Source organism: Pseudorca crassidens, chromosome 14 (genome assembly GCF_039906515.1).
Source record: "Pseudorca crassidens isolate mPseCra1 chromosome 14, mPseCra1.hap1, whole genome shotgun sequence".
Lineage (NCBI taxonomy): Eukaryota > Metazoa > Chordata > Mammalia > Artiodactyla > Delphinidae > Pseudorca > Pseudorca crassidens.
This window is the reverse complement of record NC_090309.1, coordinates 15,445,044-15,463,209: the sequence shown is the minus strand read 5'-3', so window position 1 is coordinate 15,463,209 and position 18,166 is coordinate 15,445,044. Positions and strand designations below refer to the sequence as shown.

General features: G+C 47.2%; 1 protein-coding gene and 1 pseudogene across 1 annotated transcript in view; one reads left to right on the top strand and one right to left on the bottom strand.

Moving 5' to 3' along the window:
* The window catches only part of TRABD2A (TraB domain containing 2A), a 54,037-nt gene that overhangs the window by 25,101 nt on the left and 10,770 nt on the right, over positions 1 to 18,166 (bottom strand). Inside the window, 2 exon segments of the mRNA XM_067703956.1 lie at positions 291 to 424; positions 3,827 to 3,955. Coding sequence (XP_067560057.1) covers positions 291 to 424; positions 3,827 to 3,955 — 263 coding nt within the window.
* LOC137206019 (small ribosomal subunit protein uS5 pseudogene) lies at positions 1,699 to 2,611 on the top strand (annotated as a pseudogene).

Sequence of the window (18,166 nt, the reverse complement as noted above, 5' to 3'; positions counted from 1 at the left end):
CAGCCGTCCTCCGGGAGGTGGAACTGCATTTGGGGAGGAAGATTGGGGCCCCTGCCCTGAGGCATGGCTGTTGGCAGGGCAACAGGACAAAAGGGTCTGTGATGGCAACAGGTCACAGAGGGCAGTAAAGGATAACCACGAACACTCAGTGGGAGCTCAGGCCCAGGTGAAGACCCCAGAGAGAAACCATCACAGTCACTTCCTCACCCCAGAACTATAGTTTGGTCCTCCACATCCAAAAAAAAAAAAAAAAAGGTGACGCCAAGAGCCTCTAAGACCTTAGAGCAAACCAGGCTACTTCCCTTGAAACCTGTAAAGATTTCTGTCCTCAACATGCAGATAGCAGCTTTGCCTAAAGCTTTGCCACCAGCCATTCTTGCTGGCTTCAGGGTGTCCCCCTTGGGCTCATAGGAGGACTTCTGACCTGTTGGGAAAAACCCATTTACCTCTTGAGGGCACCAGGGGAGGGTCCCAGCGGCATCCAGGCCATCCCAGCTGGGGATACAGTAGATAGGCCTGTGTCTACAGCAGAGGACAGGCAGAGCCCAGTGCAATCCTCTGCAAGGAGATGGGCTCAGAGTGCTTCTGAATGGGTCCTGCAAAACCTTTGTTGTTCTCCAAGCCTCACCTAGAAAATGCATTGTATTTGGAAGGACTCACAGAAGCCACCAGTGGGGGATCTGCCTCCTTGGAGAGGTTCCCAGTGGTCTCCAGAGTGTGCCAAGATCTACTTTTTGAACCCCTATTACCCCAAGTCATGTGCTCTGCTCTATCGTGAGACATTTTTAACTATTAGAAAGTCCTTCCTTCTTTTTGAGCTCCCTGTCTCGCCATGATTGCCATGTACTCATTTTTGTATGTATCAATACAGTGTGTGTTTCCACACATGCATAATTTGTGAGCAGCCATGAAAAGAGAAAAAGTACATGTCCCACTTCTAGGAATCACACCTATGGAAATACAAGCACAAGTGTGTAATAAATATGATAGTGTCGCCAGTGAATTTAAGGTTCTTTCTTCATCGTGAAAGAATTTGAAGATGAAGTGATAGGTAAGAATCAGACTTATTTAGAGAGAAATACACTCCACAGACAGAGTGTGGGTCACTGAAAGGCAAGAAGCAAGAGGCCTCGAAATATGGGGTGGTTAGTTTTTATGGGCTGGGTAATTTCATAGGCTAATGAGTGGGAGGATTATTCCAACTATTTGGGGGAAGGGGCGGGGATTTCCAGGAATTGGGCCACGGCCCACTTTTCAGCCTTTTATGATGGGCCTCAAAACTGTCATGGCGCCGGTGGGTGTGTCATTAGCATATGCTAATATATTATAATGAGGCTCAAGGTCCACTGGAAGTCCAGTCTTCCGCCATCTTGGACCCAGTTGGTTCTCACTAGTTTTCATCATGTCCTATGGCTATGTCATTCTTTTAAAGGTTGTGCCCTGCCCCTCTCCCTCCTGTTTCATTAGTGCACAAGGATGTTCCCTGGGGAACTGTAACAGAGCTCTCCCTGACACTGGGACTGTTCAATCAAAATTGGAATGACCCAAGAGGGAGAAGATATGGAGATATATGTATATGTATAGCTGATTCACTTTGTTATAGAGCAGAAACTAACACCCTACTGTAAAGCAATTATACTCCAATAAAGATGTTAAAAAAAAAATTGGAATGACCCTTCTTCTTCGTAAAAACACCAAATGGCGTATGACGCCGGTGCTGGGAGAGGGCCCAGAGGCCCCTGGGGGCCCTGGAATGGGAAGCCCCGGTGACTTCCGCAGAAGCTTTGGCAGTGGCGTCCGGGGTCAGGGTCACAGCCAGGGTCAGGGCCTCAGAGCACATGGAGGCAAGGCTGAGAAGCAGGAGTGGCTCCCCGTCACCAAGCTGGGCCGCCTGGTTAAGGACCTAAAGATCAAGTCCCTGGAGGAGAGCTGTCTCTTCCCTCTGCCCATCACGGAATCTGAGATCACTGACTTTTTCCTAGGTACATCCCTCAAGCAGGAGGTTTTCAAGATTATGCCTGTGCAAAAGCAGACCCGTGCTGGCCAGCAGACCAGGTTCAAGGCATTTGTCACCATTGGGGATTACAACGGACATGTCGGTTTGGGTGTCAAGAGCTCTAAGCAGATAGCCACTGCCTTCCATGGGGCCACCATTCTGGCCAAGCTCTCCATCATGGCCGTGTGGCGAGGCTACTGGGGAAACAAATCAGCAAGTCCCATACTGTAACTTGCAAGGTGACTGGCCGCTGTGGCTCTGTGCTCACGTGCCTTATCCCTGGCCCCAGGGGTACTGGCATCGTCTCAGCCCCTGTGCCCAAGATACTACTGATGATCGCTGCAACTGACGACTGCTACACCTCTGCCAGGGGCTGCACTGCCACCCTGGGCAACTTTGCCAAGGCCACTTTTGATGCCATTTCCAAGACCTACAGTTATCTCACTCCTGATCTCTGGAAAGAGACAGTGTTCACCAACTCTCCGTATCAGGAATTCACTGACCATCTTGCAAAGACCCACACCAGAGTTTCCGTGCAGAGGACTCAGGCTCCAGCTGTAGTCACCACATAGTTTTATATGAGAAAAATAAAGTGAATGAAGCCGTAAAAAAAAATTGGAAAGACCGCATAGAGAGGATTCTTGCCCCCAACAGAGCAGGAGATTGGATGTGATGACCTCAGATGGTCATCTACTTATAAGTCCTTGAGTTTCTCCATCTCAGGAAGCGAGGGAAGCAGACGCCCTGGTCTCACTTTCTGTCCTCTCTGCCTCCCTTGTTTCTCCCCCCTCAGCACAGGCCATGAGGCTCCATGGAACTTTCCATGTCTGTTAATTAATGGCCCTCACCCAGATCACTGTGTCGGGTCAATTTCCACCACTGGGGAAAAAAACTCCACAAAACCATCCTCTTATTTCAGACTTTTTTCTCCGGCTAGGTGTTCCAGAAGTGCCAAATCACTGTGCTCCCTCCTCCCCCAACCCTCTACCCAAACCACAGCCCCTGAAGAGACAGCCCTACATGGGATGTGATTCTGCCTGTCCCCTCCCTCCCCAGGCCATGCCAGTTACACCTGGGTGGACATCTGACTCAATGGTATAGCACTGGGTGAACCACGAGATTTACATCCAAAGAGTACATCTACCCCACAGAATAGACAAAAAATCATCCACAAGCCGAAAATACTCATCTCCAGGCCAAAAAGCAATTGTTTTGTTTCAAGTCTCTTAATCTGCATTGGTTGAGATTGTATGAGGGGTTAAGAGACAGCAAGAAAGGAAGAACTAGTGGAAATTATTGCAATTATGATAAAACTCCAATTAGCATGAAGTTTCTAACAGTGCAAAGACTTAAAGGGACTTACTTTTCCCCTTCGAAAACACAGCTAGATAGACAGATTTCTCCTTTCACTTCAGTGTTTGTCTTTTATTATACTGTCTTTTAGAAAAAACATGATCAGTCCACCCAAAACCATGTCTTGTCAGCTGAATTCACTCTTCCCCTTCCCTCCAATGACACACACTCACCCCATCTGCACTGTCTTCTGAAAAGTTGTGTTCACTGGAAGAAGTAACAAGCTTATTACCTGACAGTTTAATTCAGTGTTCAAATGCCACCCTTCCTTCCCCACTCTCCCCGCCATGTCTCCCTTTCCACTCTCCCCTTGCCTCCCCACATCCCCTCTTCTCTCTCCCTTTCTTTCTAGGCTTGTGGAAAGAATCCATTAAGCTCTCTGTCCAACACGTGCAGCAGACTTCTTTCTCTTTCCCGAGACTTCTTCAGCTGTGGGGAGACCCAGGTCCCAGTTGGGACATTGTTGCGGGAGCCCACAGGCTGAAGGGGCGGGCGAGAGGGCTGGGGTCCGGCAGATGCCTTTTTTGTCGAAGATAAAGGCCTCCCACTCCCTTCGAGCCTCTCCACTTTCCAGCACTTTCACCGCCCTCCGATCAAAGGGCTGCTCTGAATATGAAAGGCACCGCCCATTATGCGGCTCCCGTCAGCCCCACCTCACCCCGCCCCCAGCCGCCCAGCTCTCAAACAAAGCCCCTGGCATCTGTCCAGGCGCAGCCCTCACCTTCTGGGGCGTTGGGTTGTTGCGTCTTCTTTTTTTCTTAGTTCACTTTTGAGAGCCATTCGGTCCCTTGAAGTATAGTTGGGGAGCAGAGGGGAAGATCTCTCTCATCCTCAGAACATTCCGCCCGCATAATTTTTCAAGACACCTTGAGGATTTCCGGTCCTTGCCTCTCCCACCTCACCTGGGTATCCACGCAGTCAGGACGTCCCCCTCAAGCTCATTTATTTCCCCCTTTCCCAGCCACACTTAAAAATCGCTTTTCCAGGGGCTTCCCTGGTGGCGCAGTGGTTGAGAGTCCGCCTGACGATGCAGGGGGGGCGGGTTCGTGCCCCGGTCCGGGAAGATCCCACATGCCGCGGAGCGGCTGGGCCCGTGAGCCATGGCCGCTGAGCCTGTGCATCCGGAGCCTGTGCTCCGCAACGGGAGAGGCCACAACAGTGAGAGGCCCGTGTACTGAAAAAAAAAAAAAAAAATCTTTTCTCCTTCTTTACCTGAAAGGGGACTATGCCCTTGGAAGATTCTAGACCGAACCCTCATGGCAAGACGACGGAGAAAATCCTGCTCCTTTTCTGTCATGTTAATAGATGGTGCCAGACTTAGGAACTAAAGCTTCCACACACATCTCTGAACATGAGGTCTGCTTTTCAGGGGGAGAAAGATGCTTCTCAAAACTTGGACCTGAGTTCTTCTCAGACAAAGGATTCAAGCATAAGGACCAGAGAAACTGATTTTCAGGGATGTTCCGACCTGAAGAAGTGTCGTTTTGTAAATGATGACAATTCCTGAATACCAGGTGAGGACAGGGAGGGAACCTGGAAGAACGCACCAGGCAGACTGGGCCTCTTCTTCTGCAATCCCTGCCACCGCCTTCCTGCACACCCTCCAAGCCCTCTCCTCCCTTGGTCAGGTTCCCCGACCACCCACCCCTTCCACCCAGCCCATATCCTGCCCTGACTTCATGGCTGACTGAGCACATCTGTCTCCTGTTATGGATGTGGACTGAACTGTGCCCCCCCACACCCCCAATTCATAGGCTGAAGCTCTAACCCTCACTATGACTGTATTTGGAGATGATAATTAAGGTTAAATGAGGTTGGGCTTACCTGGTGGCGCAGTGGATAAGAATCTGCCTGCCAACACAGGGGACACAGTTTCGATCCCTGGTCCGGGAAGATCCCACATGCCTCAGAGCAACTAAGCTTGTGTGCCACACTACTGAGCCTGCGCTCTAGAGCCCGTGAGCCACAACTACTGAGCCCACGTGCCACAACTACTGAAGCCCACGTGCCTAGAGCCCGTGCTCCACAACAAGAGAAGCCACTGCAATAAGAAGCCCGCGCACCACAACAAAGAGCAGCCCCCGCTCGCCGCAACTAGAGAAAGCCCACACGCATCAATGAAGACCCAACGCAGCCAAAAATAAATAAATAAATAAATAAAAATTAAAAAAATATATATATATGTGGTCTTTAAAAAAAAAAAGAAAGGTTAAATGAGGTCATTTGGGTGGGGCCCTGATCCAATAGGATTGGTGACCTCTCTCTCTCTCTGTGCAGAGAAAAGGCCATGTGAGGAACCAGCAAGAAGGCAGCCATCTGCAAACTGAGGAGAGAGGCCTCATCAGAAACCAACCCAGCCAGCACTTTGATTTTGTATTGTGAACCTCCAGCACTGTGAGGAAATCAATTTCTGTTGTTTAAACCACACAGTCTATAGTAGCCTGTGATGGCAGCCCAAGCAGACTAGCACACCTCCTTTCCCCAAATCCCACACCATGCTGGGGTAATGATAAGAATTAACACCAATCTCTCCATCTCTAAGGCCCAGTGAAAGTTACAACCTCTGCTAAGTGCTTCAGGACTGTCTCAGTCCCTTCCTAGAAATTTCCATTCTTTTCATTTCTACTGCCCTGAAAGGTAATTTTCCTTTAAATTGTTAAAAGGAAAACAAGATAAACAAGACCAACAAGACAGACAAGCCCCAGGAGCAATAAGCTATGAAGAATGATATGAAGAACGAAATGAAAAGCACAATAAAGCTAACTTCACACACTTAACCACATCTGGACCGGCTACTGGGCCTAATTAGGCATATGTGGTAAGCAGCTCACAAAATGGCTACACACTGTATTTGCTTCTGCCATAAAGAATGTCGCTCGCCATCTGGCTCTACAAGGACTGAGTCACTTGCCACTGCAGTCATTGACCTTCAACACATCCTGAAAGGAGTTCCAGGTGGAGATCAGAAATGAGGTACCCTGTGCTCTGGGAAAACTGGCAGAACAGGGCTTCAGACAGATATTTTTAGGAGAAATGTTTTATGAACCTGGATTCTAGCATCTTCCCATACTTAGAAAAGCGCTAAAATCATTAACAGAGACACCTGTTCCTTGTGACTAGCATCAACCTTCTTACCAAGATGTGTGCCTGGTTGCACGTACCCCCTTCGTCAAATCACTTATAGACTGACTGCCCCACTTACCTCTTGGAAGCAGTTCCTCAGAGTTATGTGAGAGGCTGCCTCCTGGGCTATAGTTCTAGTAATTCCCCAAATAAAACTGAAACACATCTCTCACAAGTGTTTTTATTTCAGTCAACAGCTTTAACCACCACAAAGGGACCCAGAGCAGACTTCTCTCCTTCACCTGAACTCTATAAGGATCCAGAGCCTTGGTACCAGCAGGGTCCTTTGTGCCCATCCACCTCCTCAGCAGGTCCAAACGAATTTACGTAAGCCTCCCCTGGTTCTTGGATCTCCTGATAATTGGTTGATGATCCTGAGCTCTATTTGGTGATATATAACAGGTACCTAGCCCACCAGTTGAAAGACACTGGGAAAAAAGGTGGCCTCCCCCCAGCTGAAAGATACTGGGGGAGCCCAGCTGAAAGACACTGGGATTTGCTCAGTTGAAAGACACTGGGCAGTCTGGACTGGGTGACTAGGTGGGCAGGCCTAAAGTCATTCCTAAACAAGGGGCATCAGAAATCCAGCCTCCAGCGAACACTCCAGCCAGGTGTATGTACTTAACGAAACTTATACTTACAAGTTAGTTATTTAATTGGGTATTAAAGGAAATATCACACTGAAAATGGCCCAAATGGGGCTCTTTTCTTGCATACGCAGTTAACGTAGAGAAAGCTAGCTTGATAAAACATCTGTTCAGAATTCTGACCCTAAGGGAACAAGTCCTTCTAGGAAAAATTTGTATTTCTTTCCCTGTGCGCAGGAATTCTTATCTTATCAGACCATCTCCAATTCCTGAGACTGAGAAAAGGAAAAAACGCTGTATGTCACAGCAGTAGCCAAGTTTCCTTGCCAATTGCATTGTAATCAGGTGTTTAAACTATGCCTTTCAAAGAATTTTCTCATTTATAGACAGTTATTGCTTTACTTTGGTGCTTTTGCAAAAAATCCTTCGTCTTCAAGAAGATTCATAGAAAGAACTTTCTGACAAGAACAGATTTCTGATAAATTTTGGATCGTACCACTGAACTGAGTAAGAAATTAAAGAATCCTAATGGAAAGCCTGACGGCTTCATAAAACTCTTAGCAAAAAAGATCAGTTACATAGGAATGAGTGAACTGGTGAATATCGTCATAATTTTTATAGTTTTTGTCTGAAATATTACTGACTTTTAATCTGTGTTTTCCAGATATAAGGAAACCTTTCCCCTCAAGCTAATTATGACTTACAGCCACATGGTAAATTATACCTTTGTAAGCAGAATTGAAACATTTATCTTTTCTCTCTACCCGATCCCTCCAGAAATTGGGAAACTTATGTTCCCAGCAGCCTTATCAGATGAATAAGAAAGGTCACCTCCTGACAGGTGCAGGAATCGCAAGATATTCTGGGGACCTCAGGAACACAGGAATTCACCCAAATCACAGGCAGAATCTGTGGCAAGCCCTAGGTGTGGCTTTCCTGGTCTTGGGAGGCCTTTTAGAAACTCAATCTGGGGGTTTCCCTGGTGGCGCAGTGGTTGAGAGTCCGCCTGCCGATGCAGGGGACGCGGGTTCGTGCCCCGGTCTGGGAAGGTCCCGCATGCCGCGGAGCGGCTGGGCCCGTGAGCCATGGCCGCTGAGCCCGCGCGTCCGGAGCCTGTGCTCCACGACGGGAGAAGCCACAGCAGTGAGAGGCCCGCATACAGCAAAAAAAAAAAAAAAAAAAACCTCAACCTGAGGTTCCTTATGAAAAGCTCCAGCCCAGCCAGTTTAAAAGAGCCTATGTGATCCATTAACCAGCCTTATTTTGCAAACAAATTAGTCTTAATTTGGCTGTATGTGGTAGAGATTAGGGTAATTTTAGAGAGAAAAAGATTATGTTTCAGTGAATGGTAAATGATAGTTTTGTTCACTGAGGTCTGTATTTACTGCCTCTACTCACTTCCCAGAGAGTTCCTTGTGGTTATATTACATGACTGTTACGTTTAAATGAATTATTAAAAGGACATTCCAAGTTTGTTTCTGAAGCTTATCTCAGTATTCTATCCTTGGAGGAAGACCAGGTGCCCCATGAGCTGCAACCAGGAGATTGTACATACAGGAAAAGGCATCATTTAAAGAACTATCTCCAACCTAGATGGAAGGACCCTTATCGGGTACTCTTAACTAGCTCATGCGAAGTGAAACTGAAGGGAATTGACTCTTGGATTCATATTTCCCACTTAGGAAGGGCCCCTGCACTGGACTGGTCTATTGAGAGGACTGCTGACCTCAAAATCACCTTAAAACAATGTTCAAACAGAGGAGAAAACTATACCCACAGCAGGACAAGAAGATAACATCAGAAGTAGACAGCTATCTCAAGATGCCAGACCTGACCCACATGACTATTTACAGTGTTTTCTTAATTTCTTGGACTTTTGCATAAATCAGTGTTTTTCTATCATGGTCACAAATCCCAGGCAGATTTTAAAAATTAATACAAGTGTTGGGTTTATGGTCAAGTACCTACATCCAGTACTTTGGGGTTACCTTGGTGGGTTTTTCTTCTCTAAGGCTCTAACTGGATGGCCCTTAGGAAATTTATTCTAGAAGAAAGACAGGCTGTAGGTCCGTTCGGGCCATTATTGACATCACTCGATGGGAATCATACTTGTTCTGACCGTGACCATAAATATGAATTTTCTTTAAAAGTTACTCAAGCCCAATCAGAGCAATGAGCTAAATTTCAGTCAAAGAATAGAACCTCCTTCAGTTATGGGATGGATTTATATGGCTAACACCAGGCTGTGATCATTTAAGTTGAAAAGTCCCCTTATGTTGGGAACAATTAAACCATCCAAGGCTAATCAAACTAATAACACTAGGAAATTGGGCTGGTGCTGGTGTGGAACAGACTGGGCAGGCAACTGGGAATATAGTAGCCTGCACCGAATGGAAATTCTTGGCTTAAATTCTTACTTTTGGCCCTATTAATGCTACTAGCTATATTACTTATATTCTACCTATTTTACAAGATCGTTGTTTCTTGCATTACAAAATGTGTTACTGAGACTCCCATAAAAGCGATGACTAGGCAACTTGAAACAATTGACCCAATATATAGCTCTATTTGAGATCAATGATTATAATAGTGTAACTGTAGATATGGAAGGAAGCAACAAGAGGGAATCTTTCCTGGACCATCACGGACTAGTAAGACAGGTGGTCCAGAGACTTTTCGCTACTGTTAACAGGGCCTAGTCCAGTAATAGCACATTGAATGGCCTACCAGCAAAATCCCGGCCTGGCCTAGGAATGAGCATTCCTAGCACTGTGGTACAAAATAGTCAGGAAATGCCTTCCAAACCTACATTAAACTTATGATCATGAGGAGGCACTGCCAAGTAAACAATGTCACTAGCCATCTGGCTGTACCAGGATTGAGTCATTAGCCACTGCAATAGTTGACCTTTAACATAGCCTGACCTCAAGGAAGAGATCAGGAACGAGGCACTCTGTGCTCTGGGAAAACTGGCAGAACAGGCCTTCAGACAGATATTTTTAGGAGAAAATTTTTGCAAACCTGGATTCTTGCATCCTAGCAGCAGCCTTCTTACCAAAATGTGTGTTTGGTCCAATGTACCGCCATCGTCAAAATCACATCTATACTGACTGCTCCCCGTTCCTCTTGGGAGCAGTTCCTCAGAGCTGTCAGAGAGGCTGCCTCCCAAGCTATAGTCCTCAGGAAGTCCCCAAATAAAACTGAAACTCACAGCTCTCACGTTGTGTGTGTGTACTCCAGCCAACACTTCTAGAGTCCAACCTGCCTCTGGCCTTTCTCTTACTTTGCATTTTCTCCAGTATCAGCAATCATGGTAGGTTTTCCTTTACACAACGACCTAGATGATGCTCACGATCAAGTCCGCACAGAGAACAACTCTAAATGGCAGCTATCCCCCTCCCCAAGCTGTCTCACTCCCCAGACCCCACGTGTCTCACTCCTGATGGCCCAGAGTCCAGGGCTAACACAACTGAAGCTGTCAGCCAAGAGGCTAACTACCTCTGACACCCCTGCAGAAGTGACCCGTGTCTCGGCCCCGTCCAGCCCACACTCAGCTACCAGGTGAAATGTCCTGCAACTCTGCTCTTTATGCTCTCACTTCCCCTGGAAAACACCAGTGTTGCCCCCCTGCCCTCAGAGCATGCAGTGATGTCCCTACCTCACACTCGTTCTCCAGCCTCATCACACCTCACCCCTGCACAGCCCAGCCCACCCCCATTCGGCCAGCGCAGCGTGCTTTAGGCCAGGCTCGCCTACACTGCTGGCCCAGCTGAAATATCTCCCCCTGTTTCCTCTGCCTGTGTAAATCCTAGCTTTTCCTTGAAAATCAGCTCAAATGCTAATATGCTTATTAAAGTAAGCTGGATAGCAATTAGAAAGTAATACTGTTGTACCTTTCCCCCATCGATCACATTCTTTAGCAGTCACGTCACCACAGTGGCTGCAGAAAGTGGGCCTCCTCCAGCAGAGGCCACATCGAAAGCCCACCCCACCTGCAGTGGGTCACTTCAACTACCAGCAGCAGAAGGCCTGGAAGGCACCTTCATTTTCAGGCTCTTCAGTCTACATGGTGCTCTCGAGGTTCAGGGCTGGTTTGGAGAGAAGCTATAAAACTGTGCCACAGAACTGGAAACCACTCCTAGAAAGGAAGGGAAGGCCTCCCTAGGGCACCCCACAGCCTATGAGCACACACCTCACGGCCCCCATGAGGTGCGTCCAACTTGCACTGCTGCTGGCCCTGGAGCCACCCACCAGGAAGCTGGGAGAGGCACCCTGCCATTACTGTGCAACCAGCCTCCCTGCCCTGGTGGCAGGAAAGAAGTTACTCTGGGAGGATTAACAGGGGAAGAAGTCAGGGAAAAGACAGAAACAAATCAGCAGAGTCAATGCTGCGGTTTTGGTTGTTTAAGACAGCGTGGCCGGACAGAGTGATGAGAAAACAACGATCTTCAGGAAGTACCTTCCAATTAGGAAATATCACCTGTGCAAGGCACTGTGCTAGACTCATTTAAAAAAAAAAGAAAAAAGTTAAATCAAGAACCTTGCTCTCTAGGAGTTTCCATGCTAGTTTGGGAGCTGAAATTAACAAACACATGGAAAGTTAGACACCAATCTAAGAATTAAATAAACATAAAAAGCCACTACAAGGCAGCAAAAGAACAACTGCCCAGTGGGGATATGGCAACAGATGCTCTTAATTGAGGAGAAAAAGGAATCTTTGGCAACCTGAGGTAACACTCAGAGGCAATACAAGGACAGGGACCAGAATGGTGACCAAGAATAGAGACCAATGGTTCTCAAACTTGAGTGTGCATCGAATCACCTGGAAGGACTGGTTAGACCAAACATTGCCAAGTCCCACCCCACAGCTTCTAATTCAGGAAGTCTGGAGTGTGGCCCAAAATTGTGCGTTCCTAACAATTCCAAGGTGACGCTGATGCGGCCGGCCCAGCACACACTTTGAGAACATTCCGCCTCAGAAGTAGGAAGTGGGGGCCCTAATGACTGATCCAGCTCACAGCTAAATCTTATTAGTACTACACAATGGGCTCACTTTGTTTTAGGTACTTACCAACATTTAAAAACCAGGGCATTTCCCAGAAAAACCCAGACTTCTGACTTCTCTTTTTAAAAAAATAGAAAAGTCTGGCAACTGGATGAAGGTGGTCAAAAAGAACAAACTTCCAGTTATAAGATAAATAAGTACTTAGAGATGTAACAGGCAACATGACGACTGCAGTGAACATTTCTGTGTGCTATCGATGAAAGTTTGTAAGAGAGTCAATCCTAAGAATTCTCATCACAAGGGAAAAAAAACATTTTTTTCTTTGTCCTTTTTTTTGGTTATCTATAGGAGATGATGGATGTTAACTAAACTTATCGTGGTAATCATTTCACAATCTAGCATTATACTGTACCTTAAACTTACATGGTGGTATATGTCAATTATATCTCACTAAAACGAGAAAAAAGAATAAATTATATAATATACTTCCAAATTATGAATTTTAAAAATGGGAAGGTCTGGCCACACTGGGTGCCCATTTCTACGTGGCCAGCAATCGACTAGGACCAAGCAGCCACTGTCCTCTTCACTTGGCATATTCACCCCACAAATGCCACAATTCATGTCACTCCCCACTCCCAACACAGGCCAGTTTCATGCATGCGTATTGCCTACCCAGCCCCTGCAATCCATGATCTACATAAGCACCTTTAATAACCATATGGGATTCAACAACCTGGAGAGACCATAATTTAACCAGTTCCCAGTGGCTGCTGGGATTGCATCAATCACACTGCAATTAATAACAACCAGCATACATCTGTGTCATTTGCTCAATCATTTCATGGGATAAATTCATAGAAGTTGGATTGCTGGGTCAATTTGATACACAGGACCCCTGCAAAAAGGTTAAAGATACCATTTAAAATCAATTATAACACAAAATGAGAAAAACCAGCTAGCTAGATGACACGCTTTTTTCTCCCCCGCCCCCGTTACCCCACACCATGCAGCATGTGGGATCTTAGTTCCCCTACCAGGAATCGAACCCACACCCCCTGCATTGGAAGCACAGAGTCTTAACCACTGAACCGCCAGGGAAGTTCCTAGATGACACTCTTTTCTAGTCGGTCATTTTAAATTAACCAGTGGCAGTTCTTACATCTTCCATTTTGGCTCCACTCTAAGCCCTCTAATACCATAAATATTAACATCCAGTTAAACTTGCCATTTTATTCCATGACTTCTGCCACCTAAAGTTCTGTGACAACATCCTTTAGTGACAGCCTCAAAAACCACTTTGCTACAAGAGAATCAGCCACACTGCAAATGCCTACAGTGTACTCAGCGCTGCTGGAACCCCCTCGCCTCTCCCCATGGCACACACAGGTTTTCACCATGAGGTGGATACTTACAATGAGACACCTTTGAAATGATGCCAAAATCTGCCCCCCACCACCCAAACTCTGCAACTTTACCCTGGGTCCTTATTATGGGCTGAATCGTGTCCCCCCCAAAATTCATGCTGAAGCCCTAACCCCCAGTACCTCAGAATGTGACTGTATTTGGAGAAGGGTCTTTAAAGAGGTAAGTTAAAATGAGGTCACTAGGGTGGGCTCTAATTCAATATGACTGGTGTGCTTATAAGAACAAGAAATTAGATGCACCCCAATGTTCACTGCAGCACTGTTTACAATAGTCAAGACATGGAAGCAACCTAAATGGCCATTGACAGATGAATGGATAAAGAAGATGTGGTATATATATACAATGGAATATTACTCAGCCATTAAAAAGAATGAAATAATGCCATTTGCAGCAACATGGGTGGACCTAGAGATTATCATACTAAGTGAAGGAAGTCAGGCAGAGAAAGACAAATATCCCATAATATTGCTTATATGTGGAATCTAAATAAAATGATACAAATGAACTTATTGACAAAACAGGAACAGACTCACAGACTTAGTGAACAAACTTATGGTTACCAGGGGGGAAGGGTGGGGGGGGAGGGATAGATTGGGAGTTTGGGATTGACATGTACACACTGCTGTATTTAAAATAGGTAACCAACAAGGATCTACTGTATAGCACAGGGAAAGCTGCTCAACATTCTGTAATAACCTAAATGGGAAAAGAATTTGAAAAAGAATAGATACCTATATATGTATAACTGAATCACTTTGCTGTTCACCTGAAACTAACACAACATTGTTAATCAACTATGCTCCAATATAAAATAAAAATTTTAAAGAACGAACAAGAAATTAGGACACAGACACACACAGAGGGAAGCCCACGTGAAGACACAGGGAGAAGACGTCCATCTACAAGGCAAGGAAAGAGGCCCTCAGAAGAAACCAACCCTGCTGACGCCTCGATCCCAGACTTTCAGCGGTCTCTAGAATTGGGAGCAAATTAATTTCCGTTGCTTAAGTCACCCAGTCTGTGGCACTTTGTAATGCCAGCCCCAGCAAACTAATACAGCCCCTTATGTCCACTGAAGGTATTTAACAGCGAGTCTCACTTCATGTCCTAGGGAATAGACCAGAAAAGCAAGATGAAAACTCCAGTCTTGCGCTATCACACAAGACTGACCCTTTACTGCTCCTCGTCTCTTCTGCATAGTCCTTCTCTCTCTCATTGCCCACTGTTTGTCTTTTCTCTCTTCCAGGCACTGGCACCTAGATTCTGAACTGTCACACCCCAGAGCAGAGCAGGGAAAGGGGGAGGGGGAGGGCTGGGGGAGGTAGAGAAGGTGTGAGGTGGGAAGGGGAGGGCCAGAATCGGAGCCCAAAATGAGGGGCTGACAAGGGGGAGTGGGGGCAGAGAGGCACAGCCAGGTATCAGGACCCTGAGCTTGGGTTCGGTCACAAATTGTCTCAGATGTCTACAAACCCTTTCTCTCTGCCCAGCGCTAGGTTTGCGGGGCCATCCAGAAGGGATTTTCACGCTACAGCATCTCAGCATCACTTCTGGACCTGAGGGGAGGTCAAAGATATCAGCAGTCCTGTTGCACAGCAGCCAGTCTATGACCATAACGAATGCGGACAAGGCTGCCTAGTCACAGACAGCACAGGGCATCCCCAGAGCTGGCCTCTCCCTGAGAAGTCAGTCAGCAGTGCCCTCACTGCTGATATTCTGCACAGTGATAAGCAACCTCACCTACCCAGACTCCCCTGGAGAGCAGAGGCTGGTAGGAGCCCGGTTCTCATGTAGGGGGGAGTCAGGGAAGGCAGGAATGGGGTAACTCCACATTTCGTGATTCCAGGCCCCTGCTGAAGCTGACGCCGGAGCCCTGCTCGCTCCCTTTTAAGCTCTGAGTGGCTGTGAATAAAAAGGGAAGGGCCTCGGGCTTCCCTGGTGGCGCAGTGGTTGAGGGTCCGCCTGCCGATGCAGGGGACGTGGGTTCGTGCCCCAGTCCGGGAGGATCCCATATGCCGCGGAGCGGCTGGGCCCGTGAGCCATGACAGGCTCGAGGCCCTCGTACCGCCAAAAAAAAAACAAAAAAGGGGAAGGGCCTCAAGGAAGAGAGTGGGGAGGGAGGGTGTCACAGAAGCATCAGGAGGGAGATAGGAAAACAGAGATGCCATAATGCCCATGGTGTGACATGATACATCCACCTCCAGGGTCCAGGACAGGCCCCCTGCTCCATCCCTAGGCCACAGAGCACCTCCACCTGCAGAGGCCTCACCTGGCTCCTTGCAGCGTCCCGGGTAACAGCTGCCCCAGTCGCACCCGGATACTTCCTCTTCCCCTTCCCCCTTTCCACCAAGCCAGGCAGACTCTGCCTCACCTAATCCTGCTTGGCAGGTGGATTCTTTGGAGGAGGGACAGACAGCTCTCCTCCCCCTCCTAAAGAGACACACTGGGTGTTATTCCTAAAGTCTAGCGTGTCGTGGAGCTGATCCACCAAGAGCTGGCTGCCGGGGTCTCAAAGGAGCTCGCAGGGACATGGGGCCAAAATGCGGCTGCAGCATCCCTTGAAGTGCTTCTCTTATGACCCCAAAGGCAGCCAAGCAGGGTCAGATCCAGCTGAGGTCAGAACCCCAGCAGCACATGTGGGATCCATGCATGTGTACAAAAAGACCTATCTTTTTTAAGTTTGCTTTAGACTTTAGAGGGGCCGCCCAGAGCCAGGGGAAGGCAGGATCAATAACTGCTTTGTCTTTGAATCCCAAAAATGAGAAACAGCGTGCCCAGCCCATGCTGAGTGCTTAAAAAATGTGTCCAAATAAAGACTAGCAGTAAAAGGAAAGGTGACTCCCGAGCAGGCCTGGGCCCAGGTGGAAACACAGAGCTGAGTCTGCGGCGTCTGAACATCACAGCCAGCCATAGGGACACAGTTCATTCAAGTTTCCATTTCTGGTCAAAATATAAGAAATTAAGGGGATGGCCAAGGTGAAGACATGCTGTGGAAGACCCCGCTGGGGGAGCTAGTGGCCCAGCCCATACCTCCAATTTCTGAAGACTGTGCCCACCTACAGCGCCTGGGTTGATGCTCTAGGGGAAAGAAGGGACAGGTTAATTCAAGGACGAGATGTCACGGCTCCTGGGGCATTTACAGTAACTGCAGCACTTCGCCCCGCTCTGTATAAGAACACAAAAATATTATATGGCAATGTTGGGAAAGAATGTTAAAAAGCAAAAGAATGCAGTATAAGCAAAAAGATTGGATTTAATGTGAATTTTAAGATGTCGGTCTATATCTACACAGCCGTCAGAAACGTTGTAATCCACTTTTGTAAGTAATCAGCACACACTCATGTTGTATCCCGGTTTAGCCAAGGTATCCACAAGTTCACTGGTTTCCCGTTGCTCTTTCCAAGCTCTGCCCACTGAAATCAGACTTTCACACGTCCTACCTGGCTGACACATTAGCCAACAACCACTAGTGAGCACCTCCCACGTGCCAGACACCACATTAGGAGCTGGGGTACAAGGACCAAGAGACCGTAGCCCAGCTTTGGAGGAGCCTGCACCTTGGGGAGAGGCAGTCTTCAGGTCTCCTGCAGAGGCTGCCACGGGGACACTGACAGGACAGCAGAGGGTCATCTCTGGACTTAGGAGGCCTTCACAGAGGACATAAGCCGAATCAGCCATCAGCCAGAGGGACAGCATGGGGAGGGTTCCCAGCAGAAGGGACAGTGGGTGCCTACACTGACCTTACATGCCTCCTTCACTAGGCTAGGAAGAATGTTCTTTTTTCTTTCTTTCTTTTTTTTTTTTTTTTTTGGCTTCCCCAACCAGAGATCGAACCCAGGCCCTCGAACCCAGGGAAAGCACAGAGTCCTAACAACTGGAACGTCAGAGAATTCTCGGAAAGATGTTCTTGTTCACAAGCAAAGCTGCCCATATTTTAGGGAGCAGTTCCCTTTCAGAGGTTTCAGGTATTTTTTTCCAGGTATTTATTTTATGTTTTTGTTTTTGTTTTGCTGTACGCGGGCCTCTCACTGTTGTGGCCACTCCCGTTGCGGAGCACAGGCTCCAGACGCGCAGGCTCAGTGGCCATGGCTCACAGGCCCAGCCGCTCCGCGGCATTGTGGGATCTTCCCGGACCGGGGCACGAACCCGTGTCCCCTGCATCGGCAGGCGGACTCTCCACCACTGCGCCACCAGGGAAGCCCCAGGTATTTATTTTAAACCAAACCTATCAAGGAAAGGTAAAATGTCAAGATCTCCATCTTTTTAAATTAAAGTATAATTGATTTACAATGTTGTGTTAGTTTTAGGCATACAGCGAAGTAATTTAGTTACACATACATATCTATATATTCTTCTTTAGATTCTTTTCCATTATAGATTATTACAAGATATTGAATATAATTCCCTGTGCTATACAGTAAGTCCTTGTTGTTTATTTTATATACAGTAATGCATATCTGCTTATCCCAAGATCCCAATTTATCCCCTCCCTCCTTCCCCCTTTGGGAACTGTACGTTTGTTTTCTATGTCTGTGAGTCTGTTTCTGTTCTGTAAATAATTTCATTTGTATCAAGATCTCCATCTTCAAGCACATTCCACCTCAATTATGGAAAATATGGTCAGTCTCAAAGATATGATCGCTTGCTTTTATTGGAATTTATGACTAGGGAGCAGCA